The sequence below is a fragment of the Aphanomyces invadans genome (assembly GCF_000520115.1).
Source record: "Aphanomyces invadans strain NJM9701 unplaced genomic scaffold supercont1.6, whole genome shotgun sequence".
NCBI classification, from domain to species: domain Eukaryota; phylum Oomycota; class Saprolegniomycetes; order Saprolegniales; family Verrucalvaceae; genus Aphanomyces; species Aphanomyces invadans.
Genome location: NW_008580151.1, coordinates 2,311,748 through 2,326,505, shown reverse-complemented (window position 1 = coordinate 2,326,505; position 14,758 = coordinate 2,311,748). Strand labels below are relative to the sequence as shown.

General features: G+C 54.4%; 6 protein-coding genes across 12 annotated transcripts; 5 read left to right on the top strand and 1 right to left on the bottom strand.

Moving 5' to 3' along the window:
* The first annotated feature begins 498 nt into the window (after positions 1–498).
* On the top strand, positions 499–1,889 carry H310_04300 (hypothetical protein). The gene is made up of 3 exons (XM_008868600.1): positions 499–1,215; positions 1,267–1,392; positions 1,497–1,889. The coding sequence occupies exons 1-3, from the start codon at positions 532–534 to the stop codon at positions 1,659–1,661; spliced, it is 975 nt and encodes a 324-aa protein (XP_008866822.1). The 5' UTR covers positions 499–531; the 3' UTR covers positions 1,662–1,889.
* A 1,770-nt stretch (positions 1,890–3,659) lies between these two features.
* H310_04299 lies at positions 3,660–4,720 on the bottom strand. Of its 2 annotated transcripts, XM_008868598.1 has the most exons (2): positions 4,463–4,720; positions 3,660–4,418 (listed from the first exon to the last, which is right to left on the bottom strand). In XM_008868598.1, the coding sequence occupies exons 1-2, from the start codon at positions 4,608–4,610 to the stop codon at positions 3,673–3,675; spliced, it is 894 nt and encodes a 297-aa protein (XP_008866820.1). In that variant the 5' UTR covers positions 4,611–4,720; the 3' UTR covers positions 3,660–3,672. The 2 variants fall into 2 exon arrangements, with proteins under 2 accessions (XP_008866820.1, XP_008866821.1); XM_008868599.1 differs by having other exon boundaries at positions 3,660–4,720.
* A 1,195-nt stretch (positions 4,721–5,915) lies between these two features.
* Positions 5,916–9,033, top strand: H310_04298 (hypothetical protein). 3 transcript variants are annotated; one of them, XM_008868596.1, is made up of 6 exons: positions 5,916–7,213; positions 7,274–7,599; positions 7,651–8,011; positions 8,061–8,434; positions 8,487–8,680; positions 8,735–9,033. In XM_008868596.1, coding segments are annotated over exons 1-6 (2,514 nt in total). In that variant the 5' UTR covers positions 5,916–5,955; the 3' UTR covers positions 8,736–9,033. The 3 variants fall into 3 exon arrangements, with proteins under 3 accessions (XP_008866818.1, XP_008866817.1, XP_008866819.1); XM_008868595.1 differs by having other exon boundaries at positions 8,723–9,033; XM_008868597.1 differs by having other exon boundaries at positions 8,487–9,033.
* Positions 9,034–9,906: 873 nt separating this feature from the next.
* H310_04297 (hypothetical protein) lies at positions 9,907–11,645 on the top strand. 4 transcript variants are annotated; one of them, XM_008868591.1, is made up of 6 exons: positions 9,907–10,134; positions 10,227–10,318; positions 10,398–10,704; positions 10,762–10,870; positions 11,057–11,361; positions 11,425–11,645. In XM_008868591.1, exons 1-6 carry the CDS (start codon positions 9,950–9,952, stop codon positions 11,576–11,578), a joined length of 1,152 nt encoding a protein of 383 aa, XP_008866813.1. In that variant the 5' UTR covers positions 9,907–9,949; the 3' UTR covers positions 11,579–11,645. The 4 variants fall into 4 exon arrangements, with proteins under 4 accessions (XP_008866813.1, XP_008866815.1, XP_008866814.1 ...); XM_008868593.1 differs by having other exon boundaries at positions 10,762–11,361; XM_008868594.1 differs by having other exon boundaries at positions 9,950–10,134; positions 11,057–11,645.
* A 43-nt stretch (positions 11,646–11,688) lies between these two features.
* On the top strand, positions 11,689–12,948 carry H310_04296 (hypothetical protein; the record flags this gene model as incomplete). The annotated part of the gene is made up of 7 exons (XM_008868590.1): positions 11,689–11,774; positions 11,837–11,943; positions 12,000–12,063; positions 12,124–12,283; positions 12,332–12,439; positions 12,483–12,581; positions 12,636–12,948. The coding sequence occupies 7 exons, from the start codon at positions 11,689–11,691 to the stop codon at positions 12,924–12,926; spliced, it is 915 nt and encodes a 304-aa protein (XP_008866812.1). The 3' UTR covers positions 12,927–12,948.
* A 580-nt stretch (positions 12,949–13,528) lies between these two features.
* Positions 13,529–14,459, top strand: H310_04295 (hypothetical protein). The gene has a single exon (XM_008868589.1). The coding sequence runs from the start codon at positions 13,687–13,689 to the stop codon at positions 14,125–14,127; it is 441 nt and encodes a 146-aa protein (XP_008866811.1). The 5' UTR covers positions 13,529–13,686; the 3' UTR covers positions 14,128–14,459.
* The last annotated feature ends 299 nt before the right edge of the window (positions 14,460–14,758 follow it).

Sequence of the window (14,758 nt, the reverse complement as noted above, 5' to 3'; positions counted from 1 at the left end):
TATAAATTGTACTACGAAGGAGATGAACAACTTGCTGTAAATTGTTACTCCAACATTTACATTTGTATGAATTCAGTTATACATATTTGAAGACAAAATGGTGATGCTCAACTTGGCATACAAACTATCTGCTTTTGCTTGAAAATCGTGCAATTTGACAGCCAAGATGATTCCAGAGCTTGATGCTGTATGGTATGTGCAAGATTTCAGCTCCAGAACGCATTTTAGTGATTGCAATATCGGTGTGTTGTCGCCGAGATACGTCCATTTTCTCGTGACGCCTTCATGAATTTTTGCTTAACTTGGCAATTTTCGTTACATACGTACTTTGTGAGGTGAAAGATTGCTTGTCCTCAGAAGTCTTTGATTTCGTGCCAAATCAAAATGCCGTCAACTTTGGACGTTAAAGTAGTTTAACGGCCAGAAATCGCAAAGAGGAAGAGTTAAATTAATATCTTGAGGTTTGTATGATGGCGGGAATTCTGCACCAAATATTCTCCCTTCCGCACGTTTTGCGTGAAAAGATCTGCCATGACTGCCGCCGCAGATGAACCGACGACGTCCGCCGTGTACGTCCCAGGTCTTCCGACGGAAGTGATTACCCACCCTCTCGTGCTCTTGTCCATCGTGGATCACTACAACCGCGTGGCCAAGGACACGTCGAAACGCGTCGTCGGCGTCTTGCTCGGCAGCGTGTCCAAAGGCAAATGCGATGTCACCAATTCGTTTGCGGTGCCGTACGATGAGGATTTGCGCCATCCTACGATCTGGTACCTTGACCACGACTACCTCGAGAACATGTACGGCATGTTCAAAAAGATCAGTGCGAACGAGCGCATTGTCGGGTTTTATTCGACCGGGCCAAAGATCCGCACGTCCGACTTGAGCTTGGACGAGTTGTTCCGTCGGTACTGCGCGAACCCCGTGCTTGTCATTTGCGACGTCCGTCCCAACGTGGAGGGTCTCCCGACCACCGCGTATGGCTCGATCGAAGAGGTCGAAGAAGACGGGAAAGCCTTCAAACGGACGTTTAAGCACATCAAGTCGTCGATTGCCGCTTATGAAGCGGAAGAAGTCGGGGTGGAGCATTTGCTGCGCGACATCAACGACCCGTCTGTAAGTTCGTTGGCGGGACAGGTCAAGCACAAAATGACGGCACTCAACGGTTTGCAAGATCGCGTCGATGAAATGCGACAGTACCTCCAGAACGTCCAGGTATACGATACATGCTCTGTATATGCATCTCACGCGGAGGGTCGTTGTCAGGAAGGCAAAATGCCGGTCAACCATCAGATCGTGTACAACATCCAGACGATCTTCAACCTCCTCCCCAACTTGAACGTCGAGGAGCTTGTCCGCGCCATGTTCGTCAAAACCAACGACATGTACTTGGTACGCCGCTCGTTTTTCGTGTGGTTTTGCTGCATTTGGCGCGTTTTCACCACGTTTTCGCGAATGAATTCTCGAATTTTGACGAAATCTGGCCCCATTTTCAGGTGATTTACTTGTCGTCGTTGATCCGGTGCACGATTGCCCTGCACAATTTGGTGAACAACAAGATCAAGTACAAGGAATCCGAAGACACCAAGGACGAGACGCCGCCGGCCGTGGCGGCGCCGTCGAAGAAGGACGCTGCGGATGCCAAGGCCAAACAACCCTAAGATGACATGTTGACAGACTGGATTAAACACGATATGGCTACTGCATTGAGTCGCTTGTACTGAACGAGCTGTATGCACTACTCCTGCTCGTCCATAAGGTGTCGTTTGTAGTGCCAGAAATGAAGACGTCACGTCCAGAGGTGTATCCGCTCACATAGATGTCCTCGTCGACGGGAGGAGGAGGTAGCGTTTGTCGTCTGCTGGGAAACGCATTCTGGTGATGTGTGTGATAATTTGGCTCTTGTTCGTTAGATACACCAGTGGACGCGACGACGAAATGGTTGCTCTTTTGCGTCATGCGAGCATGATGTGCCACGCCATGCATCCTCCTGGCGCCAACATTCACTCGACCTTTTGCGCCCTTCATTTGTCGGTTCGGGAGTCTCACGATTGCAACCTGCGGTCGATGCCGTCGTTCACTTTGACCCGACCAAGACTTGTGTAATGCCAAACCGACCAGGAGGATTCCTCCCACGACACACAAGACGACGACCGACGTCGTGTTCGAGTCGTCGAACAAGCGACGTGACGTCCATGTGGAATACAGTGCCTGAAGCGCATGGGCGGCTGGATTCGCTTCCTCGCGACGGACCATGCTTGTGAAGAATCGACAATGCGCGCGCTCTTTCCAACTTAATGAATCACACAAGAGATGAGATGGACGTGGTTTGATATAAGGGAATTTCAACTGCATTGCCGCGCATGGCATGCATGTACCGTGTCTTTCCAAGGCACATTCGCATGGTAAGGGACGAATCTTTTTCTCTGTTTTATTATTGCCCCTATGATGCTGGAGATACGCCGGCTCTCGCAGGTATTTCCAACTCTGCCATGCCACTTTGCAAGGTTGGATGGCGTTTTGTCCTTATATGAGTACACACACTGGCGAATCTCAGAAGTGCAACCATGGACAAACCGACTTACGTACACATCGGAATGCATATGAAATCCCGAACGCAGTTGTTAGCGCAGCACGAGGGCCCGCACGAATGGAGTGCGGCCGTCGCTTCCGACGTCGAAGCGGTCGTTTGGCTGGTGGACGAATGGAACTTGTCGACTTGGGGATATGTAACATAATGCACTATTTTGATCGGGATATTTCGCACCGGTTAGTCCCAACTATTCCGACTATGTTGCCGTTGCCAAGAGTGGACATGTGCGGCGGTGGTCGCGAGGCGGCTGTGATGATTAAGACAACGACGGCCAGCTTGCACTTGCCACCGCGCGCTCGGACCTCCTTCACCTGCGGGAGCAGCGTGCAAAGTCCGGGCAACGACGTGTTCTCGCGCCCTTGCGAGATCAAGCACACGGACGTGACATCCCCTCGAGCGCTTTAATGTCGTTCTGCCGGGAGATTGTAGCACGAATGGATGTACTTGTAAATGATGTTCGCGAGCTGCTCAAACATGTACTTGACGGTCGAGGTGAGGGGTTTATGGTGCCTTCGTTGCCCTTGCCGGTGACGTCGACCGCGACGTACGAGGCGACGATGAAGCGGATGCCGGCTGAGACCGTGTCTGCCACCGCCACCCCCGTAAGCCAGATTAGTCGGCCTTCCTGCAGAGCGTGCATATTCATCACATGGCCACGCATCCATCACCACTCCTGAGCCATCGCTTCACACTGTGTGCAATGTGGACAAATCACACATCGCGAGTTGGAAAATGCGCCACTGATGGCATCGTGCACTTTTGAAAGACTACGTAGATGCCGTTGAATTGCTGCGTCGGAGAAATATAGCGCGGTTCAATTTGCCCCACGGACAACGACGTGCGGCTCGCTCGTTCGTCCGAGCCCATGCCAGCTCGAGGAAGGAACGCGAGGCCGAACATGGCGAACTCCATGTGCTGCATCCTTCATGAAGCTAGCTCTTCCCATGCCAACACAGACCTGCACGAGGGTGCAGTCATAGAGACCACCCTTGTCCGCTGGAAGGGCAGTCATTCTTGGCTCGATCAGAGCTTGCTTAGACGACTTGCTGTGGTGCCCCTCGCAAAGTACGTAAATGAACTCAATTTTTGCCGTAAACGTATGAGGAGCCACTAGCTTGACGCTTGTGCGGCGACACGCCGTCAATCCTACTGCTATTACTAGTGCTAAACTGTCCGTTGGGCTGGAAGCGCCGCTTCTTGTTGTCCAAGAGTGGATCGATGATTTGGATGGTCAGGACGAGGGAAGGGTCGACCGAGAGGACGCCTGCCTTGTTGTCAAACTCACCGCAGTATCCGGGGGCGCTAAACAGCGTGAGGAGCTGGCGATTGGCAAAGAATTCGTAGCCATCTTCGACCACTTGGTGGGCGCGGCAGATGAGATCAAGGTCGTGGCGCTTCACAAAGCTCTCGACGACATCTGGGCCAAATACGTGGGATACCCCGCGATCGTTGTCGCCGTAGCCACGGACCGACGAGTCGGGGTCGCTCCACAGCAAGTCGCACATGATTCCAGATTGGTCGACTCTGGACAGCGGCCGTGGGAGGCTCTTGATCTGGTGGAGGTGGTCCAACGAAGGCGACAACCCGCCGTGCATGCACAAGATGCGGTCGGCCACGACGCCTGCGACCGGGAGCCACGCGAATGTATCGGAGAAATGCTTGTACATCTTGACGTCGAAGCGGCGAATGCACTCTTCGAAGAACCCGTACCGTTCGTTGATATCTTCAGATTCATGGTTGCCGCGGAGGAGGAACACGTTGAGCGGGTACCGCACTTTATACGCAAACAAGAGCGCGATGGTCTCGAGGGACTGTCGTCCGCGGTCTACATAGTCCCCCAGAAAGAGGTAGTTCGAGTCGGGAGGGTACCCGCAGTGGTCGAATATGCGGAGCAGGTCCAGATACTGGCCGTGGATGTCTCCACAAATCTTGACCGGCGCCTCGATCTCGATGAGCATGGGTTGTGAAGCAAAGATGTCTCGAGCAGCTTGCGACACGGCGTACAAGTCGTCTGCATTCAGTGGTGCATCGGGGCCAGTACGGCAGTGGCGCACGTTCAACAGCCGCTCAATGATGGCGTCGACTCGTCCTGGGTTCATCCCACCAAGTTGGCAAATTCGAGTTCCGTTAGTAAGTCCTGCAATATACTAATAGTAACACTACTTACAGCGCGCCGGGGGTTTCGGGGTTCTCGGCAGATTGGTTTGGCTTCGCTTGGGGAGCCATGCCAAGACGTGATCAAGGCGGCCGGTGACAACAATGGCAAGATCCCGCCATGTTGCTGCGTTGAGGATGCGATACCACCGTTTTGGAAGAGAGTGTGGGCCACTGGTTCGCTTAGCATGCTGACGAAGTGGTCGGAATCCACACTTATGCCGAAAACGTCACAAAAACCCTCGGCGTGGCGCTTTTATCGTTAGTCCACCATGCTATCGCTCCATATTTTGCCACGTGCATGCGCTATGATTGTAAAGGTGTCGGATAATTCGCAGTGGAATCGACCGTGTTGACCAAGGAAACTTTACACCCGACGGGCGTCCCACCGCGTGTGTCTCATCTACCCAGGCTCTGTGACATTTGCCATGGACGCATCAGACCTTTATCGATCTGAGGCATGGCGCATGCCCAAGGCAACTACCTCGCCGTCCGCGCGCGGTCCCGTGTGCCAGACGAATGCGCTGTTGTCTACTCGCCTACTAGTATGCAACTCGTTGCTGCATGTGCGAATTCATTGACATTTATTGAAGTATATTATCCAATCAAATGCGGTCAAGCGAGGTGAATCGTTTTGGATTGGACAAAAAGCCGATATTGTCGTTGACATTGCACCCAAGTCGCGTCAAAACATGCATCATAACATGCCGCGGTTGTGTCGTCGAGAGCTCATGAACTTAGCACAGGGATTTAAGTTCCGATATCAACAAGCATACGTTTCGAAAGCTGAGTGACCGATTTTTCAGTTCGAAGTTGACGACCGCATCTCGTGCCTTGCCACACGCCATTGCGATAATTGCGCAAGAGATTGGAACTGGTTATTGGACTTCCCTGACTTGAACAACTTTAATATCAGTATTTGTGATATTTTGGGCAAAAATGGAATCAAGCCAACATTGCAGTCCGTATACCCAGGGAGTACAATGCCCTGCATTACATATACTGTTTTCCCAACAAATCCGGATGTTTCCCTGAAAGAAACCTTTACCGTGTTTCGACTGGCCAATCGCATGCGTTCGAGAGGCGTCGAATGGTTAAACGCTTGACGTTATATATTCGGTCGGCGACGGTATCCGGATGCCCTCCACCTACACGGCCGACACATGTTGCGCGCATTCGACAAGCATCGTGCACGACTCGGTCTCATCATGCGAGTGGTGCTTCCTGCGCTCGTGTTTCTTGCGTCGCTACATGCAAGTGACGCAGCGCAAACATGCCGCCTGTCTTTGAACGTGGCGAACGTTGCGAATCCCACTCAAGCTCCAGTGGTCACGACGACGTCGCCGGTCACGACGCCTGGTGGAAATACCACCAACGCCACCAATGTCGTGGTGACATCTCCCGCACCAACCACGTCGGTACCAGGAGGATCGACAACCGCATTGCCGTCCACGTTGAAGCCTGACAAAACCACTCTCGCGCCTCCAACTACAATCGCCATCACGACGGTCGCGGTACCAACGACGGTTGCACTGACAACTGCTGCGCCAGCGACGACCCCTAAAGAAGTGTCCGCTAGCCGTTTTCTTAAAGATAGTAGCGCGCTACCCACAACGACAGTCGCTCCGACCACGACGGCTTCGACCTTGAGCGGGAAGACAACTCCATCTCCTGCCACGACGGAGAATGCCACTTCGTCCAAAGTCCCCAGCACCACCGTGGCAAGTTCTACGACATCGACCACGTTTGGAACGATTGTGTGCGACGAAACCTTCTACGGTCTGTGGGCAAAGAAAGGAATCACGTGTGGTGGGGTGGCCCTGAATGTTTCGCACGTCCTTGACCAAGAGTGTAAGGTCTATCGTGGTACGCTCTCCTTGACCAACTCCTCGACCGCTGGCTCGACCGCGTGCTTCTCGAGCTGCTACATTCCCGCTTGCGTCGACAAGAAGTGGGACTACTCGGATCCGTTGGGCATTGACAGTTCCATCTACAAAGACTTGACCTTTAGCGACTGGTTCGGATCGACTGCCGCCACCCTCGCTCCGTCCCTCAGCGCGATCCCGACCTCTTCATTCAATCCGTCGTTCTCTTGTGAAAAATACTCCATGTGCCAATGTCCTGCGGCGAACATCGTGTCAACTGACAATTCGACGGCAACCAACGGCACCACGCCCAACAACGGTGGCACGTCCGGCTCGTCGGCCAACGACGTGTGGTCCGATGGGTCCAAGAAGACCAACCTCGACTACGCCGGCCAAGTCACGTCCAGCGTGAGCACGTCCATTACATACACAACGATTGCGGCGACAACGACCATGGTAATTGCTTCGTCGGTGGGGGTCGTGAGTTCGTCGGCATCCGCCGCCGCGGCCGGGGTGTCTACCGCCGGGAGTGCCAGTACTGCCGGCACGACGTTGGATATTGCGCAGTTTGCCGTGTGCACGGGGGCGCTCAGCCTTCCAGGTACCCTGCGCAGCATGTCGACACGTATGTGCGAACTTGCCATCATGACGTCATGGATAGGAGCGTCGAACACGTTGCGTCTTGTTGCTACCCAAATGTCGTTCAGTACGTTTACTTGGTTTTCGTTTGGCGACGATGACAAATCGGGGAAGCGCAAGCTCGTGGAAGAATATCGTGGTCCCCGCGAACAGGACAAAGGCGGCATGTTCGAGTACACAAGCCGCTTGGGAATTAAGCCGCATATGCTCATGTATGTCACGTTGGCGGGTGTCGCGTCCGTGTTGGGTGGCGTCGGCATCCTTCTCATTCTGGTCGTGCTCGTTGGGAACAACTTGAGTTGTGTGAAAGACAAGGCATCGTTCCGACAGGACTGCCTCGACCGCGCGGTACATCCTGGAAGCTTCGTCGTTGACGCGGTTACAATGCTGTTTGATTAGATTGGGGCACTTGTACTCGTAGCTGTCATCTCGCAGTACGCCCTCGGTATGGTGTGCATGTTTCAGGTCTGCCTGACGCTGAAAAATTCGCGTGGCGCGACTGTGACGGCCGAGCTCTTTGTCGCGATTGCCACCCTTGTGATTTTGGCGATTGGAATCATCGTGTACAGCCTCCACATTGTGCGCAAGAACAAAGAGGAAATCCAGGACATTGGGACGGCGGCGCATTTTGACAAGTCCATCCACAAGCGGTTTGGGACGTTGTACGACCAGTACACGTTTGAAAACCGGTACTTTTTCGTGGCCAAGATGAGTCTTGCGCTCTTGTCGGGCATGGTCACCGGGACGTTCGCCATAACAGGTACGACCTCCATCGCTCTTTTGGCCACTACAACTCGTGTTTTCTTCAGGCAAAACCCAGTTGATTTTGCTCATTTCGATGCACGTGGCGTTCTTTTTGCTTCTCGAAGTGCGCAAGCCCCACAGCGCCAAGTTTGTCCAGAACACGTCCGTCATGATTGTGATCCTCAAGGTTGTTGTGTTTGGGCTGAGTTTCTTCTTGCTGACGGCGGCGACGGAAAATCTGCCGTGGGCGGTGCAAAACGTTGTGTCGTATGTGATTCTGGCGCTCCAACTCGTCGTGTTGCTGTGCTTGCTGGTCCGCCAGCTCTACATTTTTTGGAAAACGCGGCAGATCAAGAACCAAAAGGACGAAAGCGGCGTTGCCGCGGACGAGTTTACCCCACCGCATTTGCAAATGCACGCGTTCGATTCGTTGCCACCGGTACGGCTCGCATCATGCGACAGGAGCTCGGAAATTGACTCTGTTGCCCTAGTCGATGAAGCAAGGGCAGCGCGAATGGACCAGCGAGTACTACAGCGACCAAAACTACCGCGCGCCGCCAGCGCAAAACCCACCGCGGCAGCCGTATCAACAAACTACATCGCTGCGGGAGATTCGCCCAGCACCGGGACACGTGTCGGGCAAACGCTTTGATGACGGCCACGACCCCAATGAATATGCGATCTAGTACGCGCTTCAGTATTTTGTCCTTGTTAATATCATCGGAAGGGTACTTTCCAGGTGCGATGTCCACACGACGACCTCCACGACACGCATCTTGAGCATCTGAAGCATTCATGGCAGCATCATTTGAGATTCAAGTGCGCAGCTAGCTCCATCACCCACTCGAGTACGATCAATCCGATGGAACGAGACGACACGCACGCTTCGGAAAGCTTGTTGAGTATGAAGGACACGCGCCGTCGGGTTGAGGGGAGTTGGCGGTGTGATATCGCGTAGTTCAACACGAGAGTGTCTAAACATTCAATGACGATCGGCCAGCCCTGCGTCCAGTTCGCCGTTGTCTCGTATTCTCCACGGAGACCTGCAAGCAGAAATTCGCTCCAAAACAAAACAATTCTCTCGCAAGAAGGGGTTGGGCGCAAGCCTTGATCAGCTGGCACAAATGCCATTTGCAGTATTCCTGAAGGAACCTGTTGAGACGATTGTCGACGTTTATCATGACAGAATATACTTGCTGCGTCGAAGGCCGTCGTCGACGTGTCAGAGTACAGAAACTCGGCGGCGATGTCGAGAAGAGTATTGTTGACTGAAGAGTAAGCAACGCCATGAACTACATTGGGTCGCTCAAGCGTTGCCGTGGCTTGGGAATGGGAAGCTGCTTGCTGATGGCGATCGACAAGCAGCATAGCCTGGCATGTCGACGATTCATCATGGTGCATTACTTTCCGCGGAAGTTCCACACACGGCGATGGACCGTCACTTTGTGCATGCTGCTTGAGCATGTACGTGCAGCACGCAAAGCGAAGGATTGCCTTGTCATCGTCGCTCAGGATGTCCTTTCCGCCGCCGCCCATACTGCGAGTGCGCGCGCAATTTTGAAACCGGTCATTTCAATTGGTTACCTCCAGAATGGAATATTATTCCTTTTCAGAGGTCTACCGTGACCCTCCTTCAACATTTTCACGCCGATCAGCCGCCATCCCATCCATTTACGACGTGGGGGTTCCAGTCAATTGTGCTGTGACGACTCGAGCGCACATTCCTCTACACGACTCGATTACATGCCGCACTTCAAAGAATCGTGCAGTCGTATCATCCATCGGTCGCCCTCCTTCTGCGAGGTCGAGGTAACGACCTGGAAATCCACCAATCATATTGCCGATTACTGAATGCCGCTATCTGATTGGCCAATGGCTGTATGTCCATTCGATGCAGTTGACACAAAAATCGCGCGCTCCATTGACACGTCGAGAAGCCGCCCGCCAGGACCCGATGGACGACATCATCCCCGTGTACGTCGGTATTGCCGCCGGCGTGGGCATCGTCTTGCTGTGCATGTGCAGTCGCATGACTCGCAACACGTGGCACATCGACACGGCGCTGGTCGAGGCGTTTCTTGCAGAAGACAATCTTCACCACTTGGAGCACACGCTACAGCGCCACGACATCGAAGAATTGTACGTTCGGGCTCGGATACGTGCCAATGCCGCCAATGCCGTGGTGTTTTGTGTGTTCTGGAGCTCGAATTCACCGAAGTATTTGTGTGAAGGTTGCGCGAGGTTGAGCGGTGGGAGTGCTCTGTATGTGGATTTCTGAACGTGGTGCCGCAGCCCGCATGCTCCCTGTGCCACACAAAGCATGGTGAGTCGTTCTATCTCTCTTGATGCCGATGAATCACATCAAACAATATTGCGCTTGACAATTTCGTCCACTGGACTAGGGGTCAAGTTGATCGAGCCATTTCAACACGACGTTGTGCAAAGCCACCTGGGGACGAACAGCAGCTACGTCGGAAGCGCGTTGTTCAAGTACTCGGCGCTGTCCTCTAGCTTGCATGCGGCTTGGGCGTCGCCAATAACATCGGTTCGAGGGGTGAAGTCGTCGATGCAAAGAGCCACGATCTCGTCGACGAGTGGGAAAGTCTCGTCGCTGAAAAGAATGACCGCATCGCGCATCCTGCACTGGACATCTCTACTGCATCACGCACTCCTCCCAGAGGACTTGAACCATCACCAGCGAAGTGCTCGGTAGTCGACTGTCCTACCCCGCTTTCCATCGAAGCGGTGTGTACTCATTCCTACTAGGATGCGACGGCAGTGGCGCCGTAAGATGGACCCTCGCAACTATCAAGTTGTGTGGGTGCGTCAGTTTACCGACCATGACGATTTTTCCGTTGCCTACGTCATTCAGCTCGTACGTCAGTTGGCATCGCTTCCGAAGCGGGTCCATGCCGTGGTGGCATCCCTGTATACATTCTACGCTTCGTCGGTGGAATGCATCGGCTGGCTACGATCGAGCGGACCCCACTGCACGTTTCCTGCGCCTTGGACCACCGTCCTCGGCGTAGCTTTTACGACAACTGACATGAACATGCTGTAGAATCCCCCCGACAGTGTCAAGGGATGCTTTGAGATCGACGTCGCGGACACAAGGGTCGACTTTGAGCTGCATGCCATCGTATCGAGTAACGTGGGCGACGCCAGCTCGCCTCCACGAGACACGGATGACCAAAAGATTGCGTGGACTCCACTCGAGCTCGTGGATGGCAACTACACGGTGATGGGGACAAAGCTGGCGGACCCGCTGTGGCGAGCGCTGCTGAGCGTGTCCGAGATGAAGTTTACATGCAAGTATGCCTGGTTTCTGGAACAAGCCGCGTCGCTCGTCGTTCCGTACGAAGTCAAGTACGTGCTCCAGCGACTTTGTCGGGATGCCATACAACGTGACGACCTTGGCCGGTTTGACAGGCATTCTCTGTTCCGCACGCCGCGGTCAGCGGTGCTGGAGGAAGCTGTCCGACGGCTGAACCATATGCACAGCACGTCCTTGTGTGCTATCCTCCGCATCCACTTTACAGGTGAAAGCGGGCACGACGCCGGCGCCGTTCTCCGTGAATGGTAACAATGCGAGCACCTACTCGACGGCAAGCGCTGGCTCCTGACACGAGCGTCAGCGATGCATGTGGACAACTGACTTTCCGTCCAAGGTACCTCGTGGTCGCGCAAGCTCTCATGGACCCTGGGACGGGCCTCTTTGTCCTGGCCAGCAAAGACAGCCACATGTACATTCCAAACCCGAATGCCACCCACGATATCTTGTACGTGCCATGGACGTGGCCGCGATTATATCATGGATTCTCGCCAGGCAATCGAAACTGAGCCATGTCAGCGCCGTCGACGCATTCAAGGCTGTCGGCCGGTTCGTCGGGCGAGCGCTGCTCGATGGCCAAATGCTCCCGCTTCCGTTCAGCCCTGCCGTGTTCAAAGGTTCGTCGTTGTATCCGCCGACGCGCGTCAAACAACGCAATTTCCATGGATTGTAGCCATTTTGGGCGTCCCGCTGACCCTGGAGGACGTGGAGGTGTTGGACCCCAGTGTGTACAGCAGGTGCGCCATGGTCGAAAAACTCACAGAGCAACCCGCATTTCATGTCCTTTTCGTCTGCAGCCTGCGGTACATTCTCGAGCACGATGACATTGACGCGCTCGCGTTGACGTTTTCGATCACCGAACGACGGGGCGACCGCGTGGACGAAGTCGATTTGATTCCCCGTGGCAGGTGCATCGACGTCACCGATGCCAACAAAGCCGACTACGTCGACTTAATGGTCCGTCCTCTCGCCAGCGCCTTGCTCGCTAAATGGCACGACTTGTAGCTGCGATACTTGCTGTACCAACGTTTTGAGCGCTACCTGTTGGAGCTAGTCCAAGGCGTATACGACATCGTGCCGCCCGAGTTGCTCGTCCCGTTCGACCACAAAGAGGTGCGACAACTTCGATCTTGACATGTCGCTTACCTTCATGCAGCTTGAGCTGCTGCTCTGTGGCCTGGCAGACATCGATGTTCAGGATTGGAAAGCCCATACAGAGTGCTCGACCAACGTCGCCGGCTCCCCCCTCGTAGAGGTAGGGACAAGTCTGGTTATGCACGCCATTGTGCAAGCTTTTCCCTGATCGTAGTGGTTCTGGGACATCGTGGCCGCCATGACACCTGCTGAGCGCGCGACCCTACTCCAGTACACGACTGGATCAAGTCGGGTTCCTGTCCAAGGATTCCGCGGGTTGACGAGCCACGACGGCCGCATCTGCCGCTTTAGCCTGAAGGGCGTGACATATATCCCTGGCGCGTACCCCACCGTCCACGCGTGCTTTAATCGCATTGACTTGCCGCTGTACCCGCGAAAGGACCTCCTGGTGGAGGCGCTGCAGATGCTCCTGCTATCGAACCCGACAGGATTTGACATTGCGTAATTCGTACGTCCGTTGTTCCCCATGATGTCGGCCTTTTATGGCCTGAACGGGCCCTGCGCGCAATCTTGGTTGCCAGTCGACGCACCGGTGGGCGTGCCATGGCTCTCGACAAATTCCCTTGGACACCACCCATTCTGCCGTATCCCCGTCGTCAAGCACGATGGGATTTCATTTGAACGCTATGCTTCACGAAGCGGCCGGTGAGCAGCCGTGGAGCATTTCAAAGGTGTCGTGATCTGGACTGTGGTTGCTAGCTCGACGGTTGGTCGCACTTGCAGGTTTCCCACTGCTCCTGTCCTTTTGTGACCACAATTGAGCTGTTGAACGACGCACGATCTGCAGCCGCGAAGTCGACATGGTTCAGCGGCCGAACCAGCCTGCATGCAGCATTTCTCCTACCGCGCGCGGCGCGAAAAGCTGCTGTAGGCACGTTCATCGGGACTCGTCCTCACCATGCAGCAGGACGGTCACCATCATGGTGTTGGGAGAATTCGGACGTTTCTATTGGCCCTTTTTCACTGAATTCAGCAATAAAATGTTGTATTTTCGGGAATATTTCGCGCATTTTTGGCATAAATTCGAGCGCGCCACACAATTGTCGCTGCACATCGGCGCGCTTCTTGGCGACTGGGCAGAAGCATGTGGAACAGTTTACAATGGCACAGCATGCGGTAAACACGTCGCGCTCCGTGGCGGTCGGCGCACATGACGCCGTCCACTTGGACGTCATTGTCCAATTGACCAGGGCCCACAAGACGCCATGCCTACGCGGTACTGGGTCGGCGTCGTGTCACGAAACCACGTGCAGCGAGGAGTTACCGGCGGGTTTGCGCAAGTGTGCCATGGAAAATGCGCCCCGTTGCGGCGCATGTCCCCCGGCGACGTCTTAATCTACTACTCGCCGAAGACGGAGCGGGACGGTGGCGCACCACTCAAGTCGTTTACAGCCATCGGGATCGTCCAAGCCGACGAACCGTATCGAGTCGAAATGACGCCTGCATTTCACCCATTTCGCATCAATGTTGCATATGACACTCAAGTCGAGGCTGCCCCCATTCACCCCATGCTGTCCAAGCTGTCGTTCACGAAGCATGCCAAGAACTGGGGCATGATCTTTCGGCGAGGGCTATTTGAGATTTCCCGCAGCGACTTCGACATCATCTCGGTCGCCATGAACGCCAACGTAGAATCCGTTTCCTAAACCAATGCTTGATCCCACACGACTTGCACTTGCGTCTTTCATGCACGTGAATGTGGTGGCCACCGCGATGCTGCCGATGGCCAACCATGCCTGTTAACACAAGTGCCCCGCCGACCACCTGCACGACCGCAGATCACAAGAAAGATGCCCTCGACATGCATGGTGCATTCAGCAGGCGGAATAGTGTCTGCTTCAAAGACCACGCAGCCGTTGCATTGCACGATAGAGACACCTCCATCGCGATGGCTTTGTTGGTTCCTACTCCTCCCAAATAGTGAACGCGACTTGATCATCATGCCGTTGGCCATAACGACGTCGGCGACAAACGGTAGAATGGTACGGAATCTGTGCGCGAAGCGTTCTTTCGGCGCCAGGAAGTGCTGCCCCTCCTTGACGTGCACACACTGTCCATCAGAGAGTCTGTTGCGACGTCTAGTTTCCACGAGCGATCAAGCTTTCCCGACCTTCCCCTGCCACGAACAGCACACTTTTATCGTTGTTTCGCCATTTGAGCTCCGACTTGCGACGACGAGCGGCGACCGATTGCGCCACGTTCAACGACCCAGGGCGTCGCGCGGGTCCAGCCATACATCGTGATGCCGTGCATGCATTGACTGCAGCTTTTACTCGA